General features: G+C 43.8%; 1 protein-coding gene across 2 annotated transcripts in view; it reads right to left on the minus strand.

The window, feature by feature from the left end:
• Positions 1–8270: 8270 nt before the first annotated feature.
• The window catches only part of GALNT12 (polypeptide N-acetylgalactosaminyltransferase 12), a 170887-nt gene continuing 157214 nt past the window's right edge, over positions 8271–21943 (minus strand). For both annotated transcript variants that reach the window (XM_083188368.1, XM_083188367.1), the window contains exons 8-10: positions 15970–16083; positions 15438–15593; positions 8271–11208 (exon numbers count right to left, since the gene is read on the minus strand). In XM_083188368.1, the coding sequence (XP_083044494.1) occupies positions 11071–11208; positions 15438–15593; positions 15970–16083 (408 nt within the window). In that variant the 3' untranslated portion in view covers positions 8271–11070. The remainder of the gene's footprint in view (positions 11209–15437; positions 15594–15969; positions 16084–21943) is intronic.

A 21943-nucleotide genomic window follows, 5' to 3' on the forward strand; every position in this document is an offset into this window, starting at 1 on the left:
GCGAGGGAGTGCGTTCCACTGAAGGGGTGCAGCACGGGCAAAGTCCTGTACTCTAGCATGGGAAGCAGTGATCAGGGTGGAGGAGAGACGACAGTCGTCAGCCGACCGTAGAGGGTGGGAGGGTGTATGAATGGAGATGAGGTTAGAGATATATGGAGCAATGGAATTAGAGATGGCCCTGTATGTGAGTGTGAGGTGTTTGAAGAGGATTCTCTAGGGGAACGGAAGCCAGTGCAGATTTTGTTGAAGGGGAGTGGCAGAATTAGAGCAGCGGGAGAGGAAGATAAGCCTGGCTGCAGCATTGAGGACAGATTGGAGAGGAGCCAGTTGGGATTGAGCGAGGCCGGTGAGGAGAGCATTACAGTAGTCAAGCCGTGAGATGACCAATGAGTATATGATCAGCTTAGTTGCACTCTGTGAGAGAAAGGGCCTGATACGAGCAATGTTGCGTAACTGGAACCGGCAAGAATGGGCTAGGGCTTAGATGTGGGGTGCAAAGGAGAGGGAGGAGTCAAGAGTGACACCCAGGCAGCGGAGTTGGAGAACGGGGGAGATGATAGGTGTTGTTAACAGTGATAGAGATATTAGTAGGGGGCATAGCTCTGGGTGGGGGAAAGATAATAAGTTCGGTTTTCTCCATATTTAGCTTCAGAAATCGCTCAGACATCCAGGTGGAGATGGCAGAGAGGCAGTTGGAAACTTGAGAGAATATAGTGGGGGACAGATCAGGAGAGGAGAGGTAGATTTGGGTGTCATCTGCATAGAGGTGATATTGGAAGCCAAAGGAGTTAATGAGTGCACCCAGAGAGGAGGTGTACAGAGAGAACAGAAGGGGGCCAAGGACGGAACCCTGAGTGACCCCGACAGGAAGGATGGAAGGTGGTGAGGTGGAGCCAGAGGCAGAGACTGAGAAGGAATGGTTGAAGAGGTAAGAGGAAAACCAGTTGAAGACTGTGCCAGAGAGGCCAATGTTTTGGAGTGTGTGGAGGAGGAGAGTGTGATCCACAGTGTCAAAGGCAGCAGATAGGTCCAAAAGGATAAGCAGGGAAAAGTGACCCTTGGATTTGGCTGACAGCAGGTCATTGGTGACTTTCACTAGGGCAGTCTCAGTGGAATGAAGTGGGCGAAAGCCAGATTGAAGGGGATCAAGGATGGAGAGGTCAGACAGGTAGCTGGTGAGACGCCTGTAAACCAGCCGTTCTAGTATTTTAGAGGCAAATGGGAGAAGAGAGATAGGGCAGTAGCTTGTGGGAGATAAAGGGTCCAGGTTTGGTTTTTTAAGAATAGGCAAGACCAGAGCATGTTTGAAGGGTGAGGGAAAGATGCCAGTAGAAACAGATAGGTTAAAGAGGTGAGCAAGTTGGGAGCAGCCAGTGGGGGAGAGGGAACTGAGGAGACAGGAGGGGAGAGGGTCCAGGGGACAGGTAGAGGATGAGATGAGGGAGCGGACTTCCTCAGCTGTAGTAGGGTAGAAGGATGACAGAGTGGGGTAGTTGGGAGGGGAGGATGATTGGGGTGGGTGGGCAGCAGAGGGGGTATGGGAGGAGATATCATGTCGGATTACCTCAATTTTAGAGAGGAAGAATGAGGCAAAGTCAGTGGCAGTGAGGGATGAAGGGAGGAGGGGTGGTGCAGGGCGACGTAGAGTGCTGAAAGTTTCAAAGAGACGTCGGGGATTGGAGGAATGGGAAGAGATGAGATATTTGAAGAAAGATTGTTTGGCATAGGAGAGAGCAGCGCTGTAGGTGGAGAGAATAAACTTGAAATGGAGGAAGTCTGCCAGAGAGTGAGATTTCCTCCAGAGGCGTTCAGCAGAGCATGCACATTTTTGTAAGAATCGTGTTATTTTGTTGTGCCAGGGTTGGGGTTTAGAGCGTCGGAGGGGGACAGTGTGGAGGGGGGCTACAGAGTCGAGAGCAGAGGTGAGTGAAGAGTAATAGAAAGAGGCAGCCTGGTTGGGGCAAGTCATGGTTGAGAGAGGAGAGAGGAAAGTCTCCAGGGAAGACAGGACAGTAGGGTCAAGAGACCTGAGGTTACGTCTGGTGACTGTGGGTCTGGGCAATGAGGGGAGAGGGGAGGATGAGAGGGTGAAAGAGAGCAGATTGTGTTCAGAGAGTGGGAAGGAAGAATTAGAGAAATCAGAGAGATTACAATGGTGGGTGAAGACTAGGTCAAGGGAGTGTCCGAGATTATGAGTGGGGGTGGAGGTCTATTGAGAAAGTCCAAGGGAGGTGGTAAAGTCAAGCAGATTAGAGGAGGCAGCATTATTGATGTCAATAGGAATGTTAAAGTCACAGAGGATGATAGAGGGGAGTTCAGAGGCAAGAAAGTGTGGAAGCCACGCAGCAAAGCTATCAAGGAAAGGGGAGCAGGGGCCAGGGGGGCGGTAGATTACAGCTACAAGGAGGTGAATAGGGTAGAAGAGGCGGATAGTGTGTACCTCAAAGGTGGAGAATGTGAGGGAGGGCTCAGGTGGGATGGCGCGGAAGGTGCAGTTGGGGGAGAGGAGGATGCCCACTCCTCCACCCTGGCGGCCATCAGGTCTGACCGAGTGTGTAAAGTAGAGGCCTCCATAAGAGAGGGCAGCAGGGGAGGTAGTGTCAGAGGAGGAGAGCCAGGTTTCAGTGATGGTGAGAAGGTTAAAAAAGTGGGAGAGAAAGAGGTCGTGGATAGTTGGGAGCTTGTTGCAGACTGATCTAGCATTCCAGAGAGCACAGGAGAAAGGAAGGGAGGGGACAGGTGAGATAGTAATTAGGTTGTGGGTGCGTGTGAGAGGTGTGGAAGTTGAGAGGGGGTGAGACCTGACAGCGAGGACTGGTATGGGACTGGATCGAGGAGCCATATACTGGATCGAGGAGCCAGCGGGTATGTGGCTTTGCCTACTCCCGCCCGCTGTTCTCCGGGACTCAGAGAACAGCAGGCGGGAGGAGGCGAGGCCGCATCTAGTAGCAGCGCACTGGGTGCGGCATCGGCGGCAGGCGGGGACCCGGGACTCACTGGACACGGACAGGCTCATATTTTTATTTGATTGATTAATAACACCATCAACATTGTACAGTGTACAGGATCCTCGGGGGGGGGGGGGGGGGGGGGGCAGTGAGTGGACACACACTTGGAGATAGCTAGACAGACGGGAGGAGGCGGGGCCCTGGACATTTTTATTTTATAATGAGGTGCATCTCATCTTGATGTGAAGTGTGGCAATTGACAGCACAGGCGGGGGCTGCATGATTCAGCATTGCAGGGCAGGCCAGGCAGGCACTGACACTGTGCACTGTGGCCTGGGAGTGGGAGGAGGCTCATGTTTGCCTACGCTCCCGACTTTCACCGGAGCCTCCCGCTCCCCCGCAAACCCCCTGTATCCTCTCGGTTTTCGGGACCCCTCTATTAAAATCTGGACGGCGCAATGCGCATGCACGAGTCCCGAAATAGAGGTGGGCAGTGAGGCCTGCAGAGAGAACATTGCAGCCGGCCACCGCTGTGCGGCGCTGAGAGGAAGTCACTCTGTGTGACTGATCAGGAGGAGCAGAGACCAGAGCTGGCAGCTCTGCTTCCCGGAGGCTGGCCCCGCCCACCACACACACACAGCAGCAGGCCCAATCTGTCCATCAGGCCAGCTCTCTGTGTTCCTCTGCCTGCGTTCAGCTGCTGCCTCCTCCACCACACTGCCAGGTGCCTGCCTCCCTGGAAGGAGCAGAAACACTGCCAGGTGAGTAATGTAATGTAATGCAGTGTGTGTACTGGCTGTAATATGGGTGGGGGGCGTGCATAATGTAATATAATGGTGTATGTACTGGATTTAATATGGGGTGGGGGACTGTGTAATGTAATTTAACCATGCATGTACTGGCTGTATTATGGGGCGTCTAAAACCAAGTGGGCTAAAAGACCTTGTAATGTGACAGGGGAGGAGTAAGGTCCAGAGAAGGGACCCAAATGGACCCTTGTGGACTCGCTTTGCTCACCACGCTTCGGCGCAGTGACTTTGCTCGCCACCTGGTTACTAAAGTTAACCAGAGTTAGTGTGGATAGTGGAGCTGCACATCCCCTGGCCTTGCTCCCCCCCCCCGGGCGTGAAAGGTCCTTTAGCCCACTGGGATTTCGCAACTACAGTGGGTGTAGTGTAATATAGTGGTGCATATACTAGCTCTAACATGGTGGGGGTGTGATGTTATGTAATGGTGCATTGTCTCTCTCTCTCTCTCTGTGTCTCACTCACAGATGCTCTCTTTTCATCCCTCACCCTCTAATGCAAATTCCCTCTCTTTCTCTCCCCCCCCCTGTCTCTTACACATGCATTCTCTCTTTCTGTCCCTCTCAACGGCGTAGTGCATTGTACTGGCATATGTGTTATCTGGCACCCTGTGCCAGAATGTGGATTTTTACTCATTCCCTGTGCCAGAATATGGATTTCAGCTTATTTTCTGTGTCACAATGTGAATTTCGGCTTATTCTCTGTGTCACATTGTGAATTTCGGCTTATTCTCTATGTCACAATGTGAATTTCGGCTTATTCTCTGTCAGAATGTGAATTTCGGCTTATTCTCTGTGTCAAAATGTGAATTTCGGCTTATTCTCTGTGTCACAATGTGAATTTCGGCTTATTCTCTGTGTACCAGAATGTGAATTTCTGCTTATTCTCTGTGTCACATTGTGAATTTCGGCTTATTCTCTGTGTCAGAATGTGAATTTCGGCTTATTCTCTGTGTCAGAATGTAAATTTCGGCTTATTCTCTGTGACAGAATGTGAATTTCAGCTTATTCTCTGTGTCACTGTGAATTTCGGCTTATTCTCTGTGTCAGAATGTGAATTTCGGCTTATTCTCTGTGTCAGAATGTGAATTTTGGCTTGTTCTATGTGTCAGAAAGTGAATTTTGGCCTATTACAGTATCTGTGTCAGAATGTGAATTTTGGCCTATTATCTGTGTCAGAATGTGAATTTTGGCCTATTATCTGTGTCAGAATGTGAATTTTGGCCTATTATCTGTGTCAGAATGTGAATTTTGGCCTATTATCTGTGTACCAAAATGTGAATTTGAACGCTAAATAGACACTGATATATAACATAATATAGAGGAGGCGACTATACAGCGCTGACAATGGGTATATAGGACAATTGTATATAGAACTCTCTTTTTTTTCTTGCGACCCACACAAGACTTAAGGCCCATACACACTTGACGATTTTCAGCCGAAAATCGCTCAAAACAGCCGTTTTGAGCGATTTTCGGCTCAAAATCGCCTAGTGTGTATGGCCCAGAGATTGCCCACTAGCGATGATGCGCGCTCCCGCTTCATCGCTAAGAAAGTGGTTCATCTGCTGGTTTTACCAGCAGATGAGGCGATGATGGATGGTTTTTCATCCATCATCGCCATGTGTGTACGCCGGCCAGGCTGAAATATTAACCACTTTCAGCCCGGCGGACCGCCCCGCTGCCCCCCCCCCGCCTGTCATACTCACGGCACCCTGCGCTCTCCCTCTGGCCGCCCGGCTGCTGCTGCTGCTGCTCCCCGGCCAGGCAAATATTATTATTATTAATATTATATATATATATATTATTATAATATATATATATATAATATATAATATTTATATATTATAATATATATATATATATATATTATAATATATATATATATATATAGATTATAATATAGAATATATATCCACCAGTATATTATAATATATATATATATATATATGGCCAGGTAGCGCCCCACTTTCTTCACTGGGCAAGGGGGTGTGTTGTGGGCGCCGCGTTGCTCCATGGGGTATCGCTCTGAGGAAGGGAAGGGGCTGGCGGGTGATGCGGCCGGCGCTGCATGGCTCCACGGGGGGAGGCTGGCAGGTGATGCGATGAGGACTGCCACGTCGGAACCCTTGGAATTCAAACCCAGCCCATTTATAATGAAAGATTTTCAGCAAAGTCTTTCGCCTTCTGAAAATCTCTTGTTCTTCGGGGAAAATAGTTTAGTGTGTACGCACTACTTTGGTGAAAGATATATCTATTAAAGATTTTGGCAAAGTCTTTTAAAATGAAAATCTTCAAGTGTGTATGGGCCTTTAGACTTCGGTTATTCGGCCCAGTAGGGATTTTGCGTTTGACATCCCTGCTCTAGTGTATTGCCATCTTATGTGTAATATACTGCATGAAGGTATAATGGGCAATTGGATTGAGTTAATTATCATAATTCTTGGTTTGTTTGACTAGGCACATACATTGCCCAATCAGAGTTATTTGACTTAAATCATGTGTGTAATCCTTGCGGGCCAGATTGTTTGCTCCTTGTGTGATTCACAGCAGTGTGGGTGGAGGTTTAAATGGCTTGCACTGTTCATATACATACTTGTAAAGCCTTTACTAGTGATGTAAGTCCCTGTTTTTGAAACTTTATTGAGCTAGAAATACTAAATAGCTTTAGTTTTGCCTGTCAAAGTATAGTGATGTGGTAATCCCGCCTACTGTTATGTTGGCTCCGCCCATTAATGATTTGTTGCCGCCCACATGAGGCCACTTCCAGAAATATTCCAGGGCCACTTTTAGTCCCCAATCCGCCCCTGGCCCTTACCATGTCCTGGTATGCTTCAGGAGCGTCCCCCATCACCTCATCCCCCTCTGATCGTGTGGTCAGGCACTCCGGAGTACTGTTATAGTTAGCCAACGGGGAGGCCGGGGTGGAGAGGGCTTTAGGCTGTATTGCTTCCTTCTGTGGTTGACTGCGCTGCAGCTCAGTCTGTCTCCCGGAGCGCGTGGAGGAGCTGGCGGTCGCCATCTTGGATTTAAGCTGCGGCGTCTGGGCTGAGATGTGGCGGTTCTGGCGCTTCGGCATAGGAGATAAGAATCTCTCCATACATTGTCCCCGACTCCCTGGGGCCTCCGCTACACAGGGCTATGTTTGTGGACCGCAGAGCGGTGGTCTAGGGGTGCCGCCCGACTCACCACCCACGGAGCTCACAAAACCTGCGTCTGCCTCACATGAGCCCGGAACCTGTCCCGCAAGTTTAAGGAACGTATGGCCATGCACAGGTCCTCCATTAAAGCTGCTTTGGCCGGGAAGGATGCCGACCAACCGGTGGCCGTGCATTTCAGGGATCATCAACATACATAAGCATCCCTGCAATATCAGATGATCGACCATGTTCCTGAATCTAATCGTGGTGGCGACAAAAATAAGCGGCTGCTTAAACTGGAGGCTAGCTGGATCTATAGGTTGAAGACCGTAGCGCCAGCAGGTCTTAATGAGAGAATTGTCTGGAGCAGTTTCATGCAGTAGTGTGATCAATGTGGTAGCTAGGATTGATTAGTATGTGTCAACTAATATGACTTGGTAAATATTTGTCAACACTAAGGTGCCTGTCGATTCATTATGATAAGTTACATTTATGCGATTTGTTATTGTATATATTTCCCTCTGCTTTCTTGTATATACTAATGTTTGTTCATGATGTGATACTCTGTGGATATACTGTATATGTTTTATGCATTTTTTTGTATTTTTTTTGGTACTTTGTGAATGTTTTTTTATGTGAACAGGATTGGTGGGAGCCGTTCTCCCTCTGAACCAAGCGGCATGGTCAGCAGCCGATCAGCCCTCTCCGTGCTTCTGTTAATCCCCAGTGGAGAGTGAGAGACTCTACTGGAGTGACCCGGTGGGTGCGGGTGGACTGGTCGGTGGCCGGTGCTGGCAGATTGCATGTGGGTTATACAGCAGCGGTGAGGTGAGAGACTCTGCTGCTGGTCCCATGTGTGAATCTCGCTGACACCAAGGTCAGCTGACCATGTAGCTGCAGCGTCTATCACCATGACGACTGGCGTGTTTGGGCGCGTTGCTATGGTGATGATGACAGCCGGTGTGAGCGGCTTGCGCCATCACTGGGGGCGCGCGGCTGAACCGTGGTCAGCTGTTGATGGACGCTGCGGGTAACGAGGGAGTTTTGGAGCCACTGCTCCTTTTTAAAGGGTGAGTTTTCTGTAATACTTGTGTGTTGCTGTCATCCTCTTGAGAACGGGGTGTCTTCCCCCGAAACGGCCCGTTGAGTCTAATAAAGTTACGCTTGATAAAGATGCTGCAGTGCCGTGTGTGTTCCTGATTGAATTTGGGGACCTTGCTATTTATAACTTGCTGTAGTAAGTTAAATATTTGAAGAAAAAAATGCATAATATTTATATGTAATTTACAAAATGTGACATTAATACTTTCTGTAATAAATATGGTTAGTAAACTTTAAGAAACTGCAACAAAAGCATTATGTCATATAATTCACCTTTAATTGCAGAAAATGTTGTATTATTTATTTTGAGAACTTACTGAAATAACATCTCAGTTGAGGGATATTGTATACAAATCTTGCACTATTGTTACATACTGTAAGTCAACATTTCATCCACAAAATATTAATGTGTGTTACGCATTTGGCTGTCCTTCCTTATTTTCTCCAGAAATAAAACTGCTTATTTTGCATAAAGTTTACAAAATTCATCAGAATGCCATCAGAAATGGCATGAAACAAACTAAAAAAACCATAACATTGCTAATCCAAGAAGTAACACATTGTATTACTATTTTACTAGATTCTCCTCAGCTCTAAATAAACAAAAATAAATCAACATTTTACATACATTCAAATTCAGCCAATTTAAGATTGTCTTGCTATTGATATTGGATCGAATTGCACGGCAAGGCAAACGCATTGCCAGTACAGTCTATTTTCTATTCGATCTTGATGCCGCTGGGCCATGGGATCAAATCGAATGTGTTCAATTTCCATTAGATTTTGCTTATATAAGCTGTATGTAGCATTTCATACGCAAATACAGCTGCAGTCACACAAAGAATATAGGGATGCTGCATATCATATTAAATAGAGTCTGTTTGTGCATCTTATTCCCATAGTGATACAAATAAATTTTTGAGCAAAAATACACAAAAGGACGCTCAGCATTCGTAGACGTGCTAATGACTAGAATGGCTATTTAACAAGACTGCAGCAATGATGAGGGAAGACACAATTGTATCTTACAGTATTTCTTGCTTGAAGTGCTAAGTGGGATTTTTGCAACCACATAACAGCTTGAAACATGAGACTGTTTGTATCCCAGTAAAAGCTCTAATTTTTAGATTAAGTCCTTGCCATTTCCATGTGATCTGATGTGCAGTTCTGCTTTTCCCTCTAGTATGGCTATCATCAGCTTATCATATTGCATTATAATCTGCAATATTTTCAAATTACTCCCCAAAAATGGTCAATAAAACAAGTCTGTTTTTTAAATAAATATATAGTATTAAACACCTACCTACTAACACAGGTTCAGTATCCCCTATCCAAAATGATCGGGACCAGAAGCATTTTGGAGAACTGATTACGTAATGTATGTTAGAATATTTTTATGTTTCAATGAGGTATCTTGTGGGTGGGACCCATGTGTGAGCGCAAAATGCATTTATTTTGTATTAACACATCAAACACATTCAAATATACAGTATTTTATTTGTGCATGAAACAAGGTTCAAAAACATGACACAAAGTTTGTGCACAATCTCAGTTACTGAATTTGAATGATTTGCCTGCACATATTTAGTGCCAGTTACATATCATGTCCCCATAAGTGCCAGTTATAGATGCCCCCAGTAGTGTTAGATACATCTCATGTCCCCCAATAGGGCCAGTTTAATGATGTCCTCAGAAGTGCTTTCAGCTGAAAAAATATAATGGATAAGGGATACTCAACCTGTACTATGTAAAATGTGTAAATAAAGCATTTAACTAACTATGTAAAATGTGTAAATAAAGCATATAACTAATGTAACTAATCATTGACTGTTAACATTGAAGATAAATTACAGTGACCTAGTATAATCAATTCTGAACACAGCCCAGTCTCTACTGTGACACATATAACATACCCATAACCCTGAGCAGATCTGCAAAATCAGAACAGAGATAGTTCTCCACAATATAGGAAGGAACATGATTTAATTTTTTTTTTAAAAGATTAACAGATTTGATTCCACATTCATATTTTTCAGGAAAAAATTATTCCTTCTTTTTTCTATACAACATAATTATAGCCTTTAGAAAGTGCTCCCGTACCGTAGTTTATCCATTTTAAAATAGTTTAATTCTTACACCACATCTTATTCCTAAAATGCACAGTACAAAAAATATAAACATTCAGTTTTATGGCTACAAACATCATGACAGTACCTATTGCAGGGGTAGCCAACTCCAGTGCTCGAGAGCTACCCACAGTTTTAATTTTCCAGGTCTCCTTACAGAATCACACGTTAAGTAATTATCTCTACCTGTGGATCTTTGTAATTTGCCAGTGACTAATGAGTGCACCTGTGCACTGCTAGGTGGCCTGGAAAACATGAATTGTTGGTAGCTCTCGAGGCCTGGCATTGGCTACCCCTGACCAATTGCATAGATTTCAGACAAGCATTTGCCAATGACATCCCATAGCTGCCAAATACATACTGTACATACTGTACATGGTCTGATTCTGGTTGACAAAGCGTGCTCGCCCCACCCTCCCCCCTCCCCGCTGTATCCCCTCGCAACTATGCAAAGGGATGTGTTACATGTCTCGCAGCAGGAGAAATTATATGATGGTCAGCGACCATCGAATGATTTCTCCTGGGCTCGCAAATATAAGTCAGTGGAGACTGACTTATATTTGCGGGCTCCTGACCAAAGACAGGGTGGTTATGTGAAGTCAGCAACCCACCCCCGGCATGGACGGATTTACATGGGAATGCCCAGCATTTGCATGGGGATGCCCATGAAATGCTGGGCATTCCCATGTCAGAATGCCGCCACCAATCCATCCTGTCCCCCTCCCTCCCGTGCGAGCGACATACCAATAGTGCAGGTCGGTGAGGGCGCTTGCACAGAAGCCCTGCACATGTGCATAACCGATCATGTGCATGTGCAGGGCAAAACACACGGGGGACAGATGTAATTAAAATGAGGGCCATATACTCCAATGACTCCTGGAATGTATCCTATGCCATGGTCTTCAGAGAAGGAAATCTTTAGTGGGTACACTAGTCCACACGCTTTTGGTTCAGCTTCTCTCTTGGAAAGTCCACTTTTGAAGAGCAGAGTCCGAGCATGGCCTTAGCACAGGTTCAGCATTTCCTGTTTTACCATTTCTTTCAGCTTGTACACACTTCTGTGTTTTCAGATGTAGGAAGGTCCCATCCTGTGAACAAGAATGTCACAATATTGGACACTGGCTAGCATGATTAACAGAAACACACGTAGTGTAAGGAATATTCTGGTCTCTAACACTATGGGATTCACATTAGATAGCAATATGGTGTGAACTGTTAAATTCTAACACTGGATAATTTAGCGATCTGCAGAATTTGATGTGGTCAGTTTTTAGCAAGTCGATTCACTTTCTTAAAGAGCTAACCACTTCAAAAGCTCTTGTTGCCAACACTTCAAAAGCTCTTGTTGCCAACCATTTTCATTCTGCTAACTAGAAGGAAGGTGTCTTCTCAGAGGCGTTTTTAGAAATAAGTGGGTCTATGTGCAAAGTCCAATGGTGGGCCCCCTCCCCATCAATCACAATTTTAAGAAAAACATGAAAAATATATAGATAAGTGAAGTGACGCTACTGTCCTCCTCTTTGGGCTGGAAACAGTAGAAAATGGCAACCAGCCATCAGATAGGTAACAAAGCTGGGGATCTAGTGGTACTCACCCCTGCACCTTAGCTGACACAGTTTCTAACTACTTGTTAATTTGAGTAAAATAAAGAATTATCTGGAGGACCAAAGAGCCTTACCGTATTAACGCAGCGTTTGGCTATGCCTGCCCCACACACAGCCTGTCACTTGCTCTACTCACCCCCTGCAGTCTGTCACTTACGCTAGTCTCCATTTGGCTGGTGTTTGACTATGCGTCCATCTCCCACAGTCTGTCACTTACTCTGGAAGATCTGATTGGCTGGTATTTGTTCCATACTTTATCCTGAACAGCAGTGATTAAATTGAGGGAGACATTCAACCTGATTGAATAAGTCTGCAGCCTGACGGCTTCATGGAAACTCCTCCTGTCATCATCATCCCCCCTCCTGGGACTGCTCCTGGGACTCAATTCAGTCACTGCTGTTCAGGAGAAAGGGAGGAACAAACACCAGCCAATCAGATCCTGCAGAGTGAGATGACAGACTCTGGCAGGTGGCAGAGCCAAACTAAAGACTAGAGGGTTTGACAGAATGCAGGGGGCAACTCCAAACCCCGGGGCAGCCGAAACCCGGAGAGTAGAGTCAAATGCCACGCTGATGCGGTAAAGCTCCTTGGTAATATGGATATTTGTTTCTTTTACACAAATGAATACATAATTGATACTACGCCACTGTGTCTTCTCCAGATTTGTTATGAATATGACTTATGCATATTATTTTTTTTGTTCTATCAAAATTATTTAGAAACTTAATTGATAGTTAAGAATGCAATATTTTCTGCACGGATCATGAAGGAAGCCGATCCACCTAACTTCCGGACTGAATGTTCTTTTACAATTTCTCTCTACCTCCTGATGGAGACAGAACCTTACTGTGCTCAGTTCTATGGTTTGGATTTACAATCCTTTTATAAAGTACATGTGTTAGTCATATCTAAAATGTTAGCCTGACATACTAGTTTGTTTCCTTACTTAACTGCAATTTTTTTTTTAAACTCATATACATTTAAGAGTCTTTCCAGTTTTGGTTTGGTTGTAACAAACATTTTTAACACTGCTAGCAGCTGGTAATCTCTAATGTATCTGGAACAGTATTAAACTTGCAGTGATGTTGTTTTTATGCTACATAGTCTTGAGCTATCAAGATGGCCTTTTTGACTATGACTACCCACTGAAAACCCATGTGGTCTTGCGGTCCCCATCTAGCTGTCCTATCTGCTTCCTTAGCACATAGCTACTATTTCCACTGTCAACACCAAAGACTTGGCCAATCCTGTCATGTGGCCATACTCTTACCCTATTACCCTATGTTCCTCCTTCCATTAGTACAGGACTACTTTACTGCCTTAATTGTGTATCCTTTAAGTGCCCTTGAAACCATCTGACATTCACTGTTGCAAGAAAAAGTGAACCCTTTGGAATTACCTGGATTTCTGCATAAATTGGTCATAAAATGTGTTCTTATCTTCATTTAAGTCACAACAATAGACAAACACAGTCCGTTTAAACTAGTACCACACAAACAATTATATGTTTTCATGTTTATTGAACACACCATGTAAACATTCGCAGTGCAGGGTCAACAAAGCATGTGAACCCCTAAGCTAATGACTTTTCCAAAAGCTAATTGGAGTCAGGAGTCAACCAACCAGGAGTTCAATCAAGACAATGTTGGAGGTGTTGTTTAAAGCTTCCCTGTACTACAAAAAGGACACAACAGAATTGAGTTTGCTATTCTCAAGAAGCACTGCCTGATGTGAACCATGCCTCGCACAAAAGAGCTCTCGGAGATTAAGAATTGTTAACTTGCATAAAGCTGGAAAGGGTTACAAAAGTATCTCTAAAAGCCTTAATGTTCATCGGTACACTGTAAGACAAATTTTCTATAAATGAGGAAAGTTCAGCACTGTTCTACTCTCACTAGGAGTGGCCATCTTGTAAATATGACTGCAAGAGCAGAGCGCAGATGCTCAATGAGGTGAAGAAGAATCCTAAAGTGTCAGCTAAAGACTTACAGAAATCTCTGGCACATGCTAACATCTCTGTTGATGAATCCACAATATGTTAAACACTAAACAAGAATGGAGTTCATGGGTGGACACCACAGAGGAAGCCACTGCTGTCCACAAAAAAAAAAAGCATGGCTGCAAGTTTGAAGTTTGCAAAAAAGAGCACACAGGACTACTGGCAAAATATTCTGTGGACAGATTAAACCACAGTTGAGTTGTTTGAAAGGAACACACAACACTATGTAGAGAAAAAAAAAGGCACAGCACACCATCATCATAACAACAACAACAACAACAACTGTGAAGTATGGTGGATGGTGTATCATGCTTTGGGGCTGTTTTGCTGCCTCAGGGCCTGGACAGATTGCTATCATCAACAGAAAGGAGCAGGAAGCAGGAAACTTAACTCAACAGAAGATGGGTGATGCAACAGGACAATGACCCAAAGCACAGAAGTACAACAACAACAACAACAACAACAAAAGAATGGCTTTAACCAGTGGTTCCCAAACTGTGTGCCGTGGTACCCTGAGGTGCCTTGGGGAACCTGCAGGTGTGCCCAGGGTTGGTGGTCCAGGACCAATTCAAGTTTTTTATGACATTATACTAGTCAAATTGTAGACAAACAAAAGGGAATCTGGTCTATTATCACATAACTGATCCTAAGGATGAGATATAAACACAATTTATTTAACTTAATATTTGTTTCTGACTTTCTCCATGAGAAACCTTTAGCCTATGGGTGCGACGAAAACATTTCTGATGCTTTGGGGTGCCGTGATTCAAAAACGTTGGGAACCCCTGGCTTTAACAGAAGAAAATACACCTTCTGGAATGGTCCAGTCAGAGTCGTGACAGAGATGCTGTGGCATGACCTCAAAAGAGTGATTCACACCAGACATCCCAAGAATATTGCTGAACTGAAAAAGTTTTGTAAAGTGGAACGGTCCAAAATTCCTCCTGACCATTTTGCAGGTCTGATATGCAACTATAGGAAACGTTTGGTTGATTGTACACCCCCAATCAGAATCAACATTCTTTCTCCCTAATTAGAAAGGGAGAGATTGTTATTGCTGGAGACTTTAATGCTCTTTACAACAACCTGGAGAAATCTGCCTGGCTGTATCAGCCAGTTACATTATTATTATTTTAATAACAAAAGAAAATGTTCATTCAGGTTTGGGCTCCTTAGCTCTTCAGAGAAAGCAGCTCTTTACCCTCCTCCAATGTCCATTATGTTCTCCTTCATGATCAGAGCGGTATACAGCCATTATTATTGAGCTACTCCGTATAGTTTTACTGCCTTCATTCCCATTAGTTTAAAACCCAAGGACAGTTTGTTGCTTTTATTCATATGATTCACACTCTCCTTTCGTTACTACTCTACTTTTAACTCCTGCTATACCACTACTCACCCCTCACTTACTACTTTATGTAATCCTTAACACATACACACACACACAAAAAAACAGTCACACCCCATCATAGTCTGATACCCCCTCTTTTTATTCAAAGGTGCAGTCCTTTGAATACGCTATTTACAGATAATGTTGTAAAAAAAAATCCTTAGAAAAAATCTGTCAAAGTTCTCAATGTGTGTTTCTGTACAAAAGACATTTCTCAATGTGTGTTTCTGTACAAAAGAAATGTATGCTGCATGATTTTGTAACGATTTGCAGTAACATCAAAATATGTGAGTGTAGCATTATTCATGTCATTGGTAACCATACCTCTTTGAAAATAAACTTCTGATTTTCGGGCACATTTTGACCATTTTCCCGGCATAAAAACATTGTCAGGTGATCTGTATCTTGATCCGCTGCTGCACAGCCTTCAGGATGACGAGTGTTATATCGGATCTCGTTATAAGTTGTGTATTCAAAAAACTGAAAAAAATATATGAAGTATTGGCTTTTATTACTCGTTAAGAGTAAAATGCATTTTGCAATACATTTGCACATGTTGTTTGCTGTGTAATATTTAATAAAGTATGCCCAGTGCTTTGCAATCTCAAACTTAACAATTACAGCACATAGGTTAGTGTATGTTACTTTATAATAAAATTACTAAGCAATTTTTGCTGTTCAAAATATTTGACATTGACAACTGATAACAGCGAAATACTGAATCAATATGAATAAGGAGGGGAAATGCATAAACACACACACAAGTAACAACACACATTTAAAATGTAAACACTAGTATAAGCCCATTACATATCTGACCTGTACTGAAAGGCATGAGTTTCATTTACTCTCATACCTGATTTTGTCCCATGCCATGGCATGGGTATAGGATAATCTTCTGTCCTGTGACTTCATTCTCATTTGGAGGATTGTAGTCAAAGCAGTAGTTCTCCATACCTTTATTTTTAAGCTGCAAAAAAAGATTTATTTTTTTACTGTAGATCTCAAACAGCTTTTAGAACTCATGGTCTCAGTGGTTATCATTTTACATGTTATCTATGACTTTTGCCTACACTAGAAATCAATCGGGTGCCAGACGGGTTCCCGACAGTCGTTTACCCGGCGTCGGGATCCCGACTGTCAAAACGCTGACAGCCGGGTGCCCGACAGCCACCCGCTATTTTCCCTCTTGGGGGTCCACGACCCCCATAGAGGAAGAATAGCCACTGTGCCCGCAAGGGGCTTTTTTGCGCTCACCATGCTGTCTGACTCCGGGTAGTCGGGATCCCGACTGTCGGAGTCCCATACCACACCCAAATCAATCACAGTGGTGCCCACTACATGGTGAATTCTAGGCCAATGGCTAAGTGCAATTTTATAGGCTTTGTTTACAAACCTTGTCCAGTTGACCTGTAGGCGACCTTTCCCACTACAACGCCAGCTACACTATGTAGACCAAGAAGCACAAAAACCTATTTAATTTGTTTATGATTAATTGCTTTTATGCATTCAGTGCCAACCTAAATGGTCACTGAACTGGAACAGTGATATGCCAGTATGGTCAGCATTTGGGAGCCGCCAATGGGGCTTCTGCACAGGGCCTCATGCTTCAATCATGTCCCAAGTTCACTGGTAAAAATGTCTACATCAACTGTAAAGAATTGCATGTAGAATACACAGACTCTAGTAATAATGCAATAATTAAAAGAACTGACTCAGTAAGGAAAGGAACTGACTTGGTGGGAAAGTAAAAAGAGAAGATAACTACAGAGTTAGAAGCAGACAGCAGGAGATGAGAGAAAAAACAGTGGGAGAATCAGAGAGTAAAATATAAAGAAACGAAGAGGGGGGATATGGGAGTGAGTGGGGAGAAAAAGCCTCATCCATAACGAATAGAAACAGAACAGAAGAGAAGCAGCAGCAGAAATCCTCACATAGAGAACAGCCTGCAATGTGACTAAAATCTTCAAATATAGGCAAAATGGAAAATTATACAATCTCAAGTAGAGTTTACATCATGAATAGGGATGCCAATCCCGGGGCATTTTTTCAATGGATGGAGCCGAGAGCTATGAGCCACGATGCTGCCGGAAGCTGGGTGGGCTGTTGTCCTCGAGCCGGGCAGGATGCAATAGACACGGCGGGAGGGCAGCGTGCCCAGGATGAAGTGGGCTATGTGGCCTGCGTAGCATGACCTCTGACCTTGTCACGCTGTGCAGAGTCATGCTGCTGGGGATGGGAGAAGCCGGGCAGCTGCTGAGCATGTGCTCAGACGCTGCCCGGCATTAGACTGCGCACGCGATTCAATTATTTAAATTCTTATTATTTCTTCACAAAAATTTATTTAGTATATTTCATTCTATCTATAACCCCTGGTGTAGATTGCTGCAGGCTTGATGTGATAATCTTTTACTTCGGTGCCGATGTCAACACATAGCCGGAAGAATGTGCGTTCCAGTCGATTTGAGCAGCTGAGGCGCAGACTTCCTTGTATTGTGCATTCCACTGACTCAGACCGTAGAGACTGAGGTGACATCATCTGTTCTGACCCCACCAAGTGAGCGGGAATTTTACGGTCTGTCTTTCTTATAGAAGGTGAGATGTTTGTACACTTGTTATCCCAGACGAAAAATCAGATTTAAAGATTTGAACGTTGGAATTGATCACCACAGTTTGGTCTCTTATTTATACTATGAAATCCGGGTGAGTGCTTGCCTGCTTCCTCCACTGTACGGACTGCTCTCCAAACAGCCTAGGAAAGGTACCCAGGTACTACTCCTTTGTGTCAACTGAGTGCCGGCTATATCCTCTTCTCTCTCTCTCTCTCTATACTGTATATATATATATATATATATATATATATATTTATTTATATATTTGAGCGTACTCTGATCTTCCCTTTATATATATATATATATATATATATATATATATATATATATATATATATATATATATATATATATATATATATGGTACTCTTTACTTAGAAGGGCGCCCATCTTGGCCATCTCGGGCATTGAATGCACTAAAAAATCAGGTGCGATGCGACAGACGAGATGCCCGAGATTTCCCATAGGGAACAATGTTAAATGTCTCAATTGACCCGATTTTCCTGTTCAATGCCTCAATTGACCCAATTTTTCCATAGGAAACAATGTTAAATGGGTCACAGAGGTCAAATAGGCACCCTGAAGTGAATAATGGCCACCCGAATTGTTAACGCCACCCCACGATCAACGTCAACCCGAAGCGTGGCGAGGGGCGGCGGTACGCGTCCTACGACCCTTTCATACCCCCACTATCCACGTCGGCGTGGAGTTGAGAATAGAAAGTGTGGCGAGCGCAGCGAGCCACCGAGCCCGAAGCGTGGCGAGCGCAGCGAGCCCCGCGAGGGGACGCGGATACCTTCACAGGTATCCGCGTCCCCTCGCGGGCTTCACAGCTGTCCGCGTGCGCTCGCCACACTTTCTATTCTCAACTCCACGCCGACGTGGATAGTGGGGGTATGAAAAGGTCGTAGGACGCGTACCGCTGCGCTCGCCACGCATCGGGTTGACGTTGATCGTGGGGTGGCGTTAACAATTCGGGTGGCCATTATACACTTCAGGGTGCCTATTTGGCCTCTGTGGCCCATTTAACATTGTTTCCTATGGAAAAATCGGGTCAATTGAGGCATTGAACAGGAAAATTGGGTCAATTGAGACATTTAACATTGTTCCCTATGGGAAATCTCGGGCATCTCGTCGGTTGATCGCACCCGATTTTTTAGTGCATTCAATGCCCGAGATGTCCGAGATTTTTTACTAACGATGCCCACGATCAAAATCGTGGGCGCCCTTCTAAGTAAAGAGTACCATATATATATATATATATATATATATATTTCCATCTAAAAAGGTTAGCTTAAAAGAATGGTGCAGAGTCACACAGGCCACCCCACTGACGAAGTCCTATGACGAAACGCATAGGGCCGTGGCCTGTGTGACGCATTGTGTGCCACTGGAAATTGGGCTGTGCGGCTGCTCTTGTTCAAAGACGCTGAGGCGCCGGGTTCGGGAATTGACATCGTGCTCCTGGAGCAGTGAGAGGTCCCGTGAGTGAGCTACAAGTGCCTGCAGTTTGTGCCAGTGGTTATTTGATATATATCTTGTGGTAGCCAACCCACACCAGAGGAACACCTCGGTACGGGTTCTACCTTCCTAATAGGAGATTTGCTGTTAGCATTGTCCACCTGTTTTAAATAAACGGTATTACACTATGACGGGTTCACCAGAGGGGAGCTGCTGCCCTAAACAAGTTAACCCATTGGTCTGAGTGTGGATAAGGATAACTTTTAAAGTGTCAGCGCACCTATAATTTTATTGATATATATATATATATATATATGTATAGCAAGTAATCCAGGCAAGCAGTGGCACTCCGTAGGACTTGGTGAAAAAAGTTTATTACAAAAGTGTCCGACGTTTCGGGGAGTGAATACCCCTTTGTCAAGGTTACACACCTTGACAAAGGGGTATTCACTCCCCGAAACGTCGGACACTTTTGTAATAAACTTTTTTCACCAAGTCCTACGGAGTGCCACTGCTTGCCTGGATTACTTGCTACACTTACCTACCTGGAGGCACCCGAGGCAGCTGTAACCGACAGCGGAGTGCCAGGCTGAACATCTCCTTATATATATGTATATATATATATATATATATATATATATATATATATGTATACATACAGAAAAGTACGGTCAATGAGCGCAAATAATCCCTTGTAAAGATAGGAGAACTGTCCATATGCTGGTAGGTCATGTAGTGCAGCTGTATTCTGGCGAGAGGTCACACCAAAACCTCAAGAAGAAGCACATGTAGAAGAAAAAACCAGAGAGCGCACAATGTGATTTTAAACGTAAAGAGCACTTTGACTGTAATAATATAGTCACATACATGTAAAGTTTAAAACAGCAGGCATGCAAAGGTATATTAACCCGGAGAAGCAAATCAGGCATCCACACGCTGACACGGATAGCGCGGCAGCAGCTGAGAACTCCAAGCCGGGACCAAGAACAGATCAGACGTAGTCACAGCGTCAACACGGCATCCAGGACCGTCCCAACGCGTTTCGTCATTAGATGACTTCGTCAGGAGGCGTTTCCCAACATAATCATGGAAGCACTTAAATACCTTCAACTTACTGATTGAAATGAGGTAAAATTTACATTTAAAGTGACCGTGCATAAAAAATAACAAATGGTGTGCAACATACTGCGATACAATGATACATGAATACATAATATCATACAATATACAAAAATAATTTGCAGAATACATAAATATATATAAAAAGTACAACAATATACAAATATATAAAAATACAAAAATACCGAAATACACAAAAAGATATATGCATAAAATCCAGCTAGGGTAAAAACGAAGGATATCGACACAGAAACCACACGCCAAAGGTCACCATCTACAGACTATACCCCTTTATCCTTGCTATAGTCTGTAGATGGTGACCTTATTTGCATATTTGCACATGTAAAATTGATATATTGTGTATTTAATGAAATTGTATATTCATAAATTTCTTTTTATTGTTCCCAACATTGGAAACTTTGAAATGCCATAAACATTTTTGGTATATATATATATATATATATATAAGGTGTTCCACCTTGATAATAATATATTTAACTATTCAAGGCACCTTTAAATCCGCATTAGATCTGTGGCTTTAATATTCTTTTGCACAAAGTGTGTCTGTGGTGAAACTCAAATCACCTGTAAGGCTTTCACCCCACCTGTCATTAGTACATGACATCACCGGCATTTCAGAGATTCTGATTGGTGGATAGTTGGGATAAATTATCCTCGGGTAGTCACTGAACCACGCCCTCTGACGAAGTCTCTGACGAAACATGTTAGGGCTTGGTCAGTGATACCCGTGCTGACTGTGTCCCGGCGCTGTCTTCTGCCTGTGTCCCCGGCCTCCGGTTTCCAAGTCCTGTCGGCGCAACCCAGCGTCTGCGAGTCCCTGTCGACCTGATGCCAGTGGAGATGCGGTTGGAGCAGATTTGCCGTGGTATTGTTTGTTTTATCATGTGGTAACCAGCCCACACTGTTCTTTTATTGGTACGAGCAATTGCTTTTATCCTTTTTAAGGAGTGTTTGTTCCTCCATAATAAATATATCGTTTACATGCACCATGGAGCGCCCCTCTGTTCTATATTTTCTCTAGATATATATATATATATATATATATATATATATATATATATATATATGTGTATATATATATATAAAATATACACCAACATACACAAACACACATTGGTAATGTGTCTCTTCTAGTATGGGTCTGGCCTTTTATTTCATGGGCATTAATATTATCCTCTATAGGCCATCTCCCATAGTACTGGTCATTCAGAGTTTCAAACTTTTTTAAAGACTGGGCATCATATTTGCAACACTTATTAATTCATATTTGGTATAACATATGGGTATGGAAACCATAGATTCCATCAACATCCATTAAAAGGGGATTTTTGTAAGAATTTACTGTTTGAATCCCTTTCTCTGAGTCCATCCTGGTGACAAAGCTATCCATGGGATGTAGGAGGGTCCGCAGGAGCCAGGCACCTAAGCTAACGTCTTTGAGAGGCAGGCTCCTCCCTTCTGCATGCCAGCATTCCTCAGTTAAACTTCCAGAGCACACTAGGATACATTACTCAGTACAACGCCTGAACATATTAATATGCACAATCAAATAATAACAATATAACATGACAATCACATGAACCGGTATAAACTTACTGAGCGTAAGGGAGGGATCGC

Source organism: Crinia signifera, chromosome 5 (assembly GCF_055691185.1).
Source record: "Crinia signifera chromosome 5, ASM5569118v1, whole genome shotgun sequence".
Classification (NCBI taxonomy): domain Eukaryota; kingdom Metazoa; phylum Chordata; class Amphibia; order Anura; family Myobatrachidae; genus Crinia; species Crinia signifera.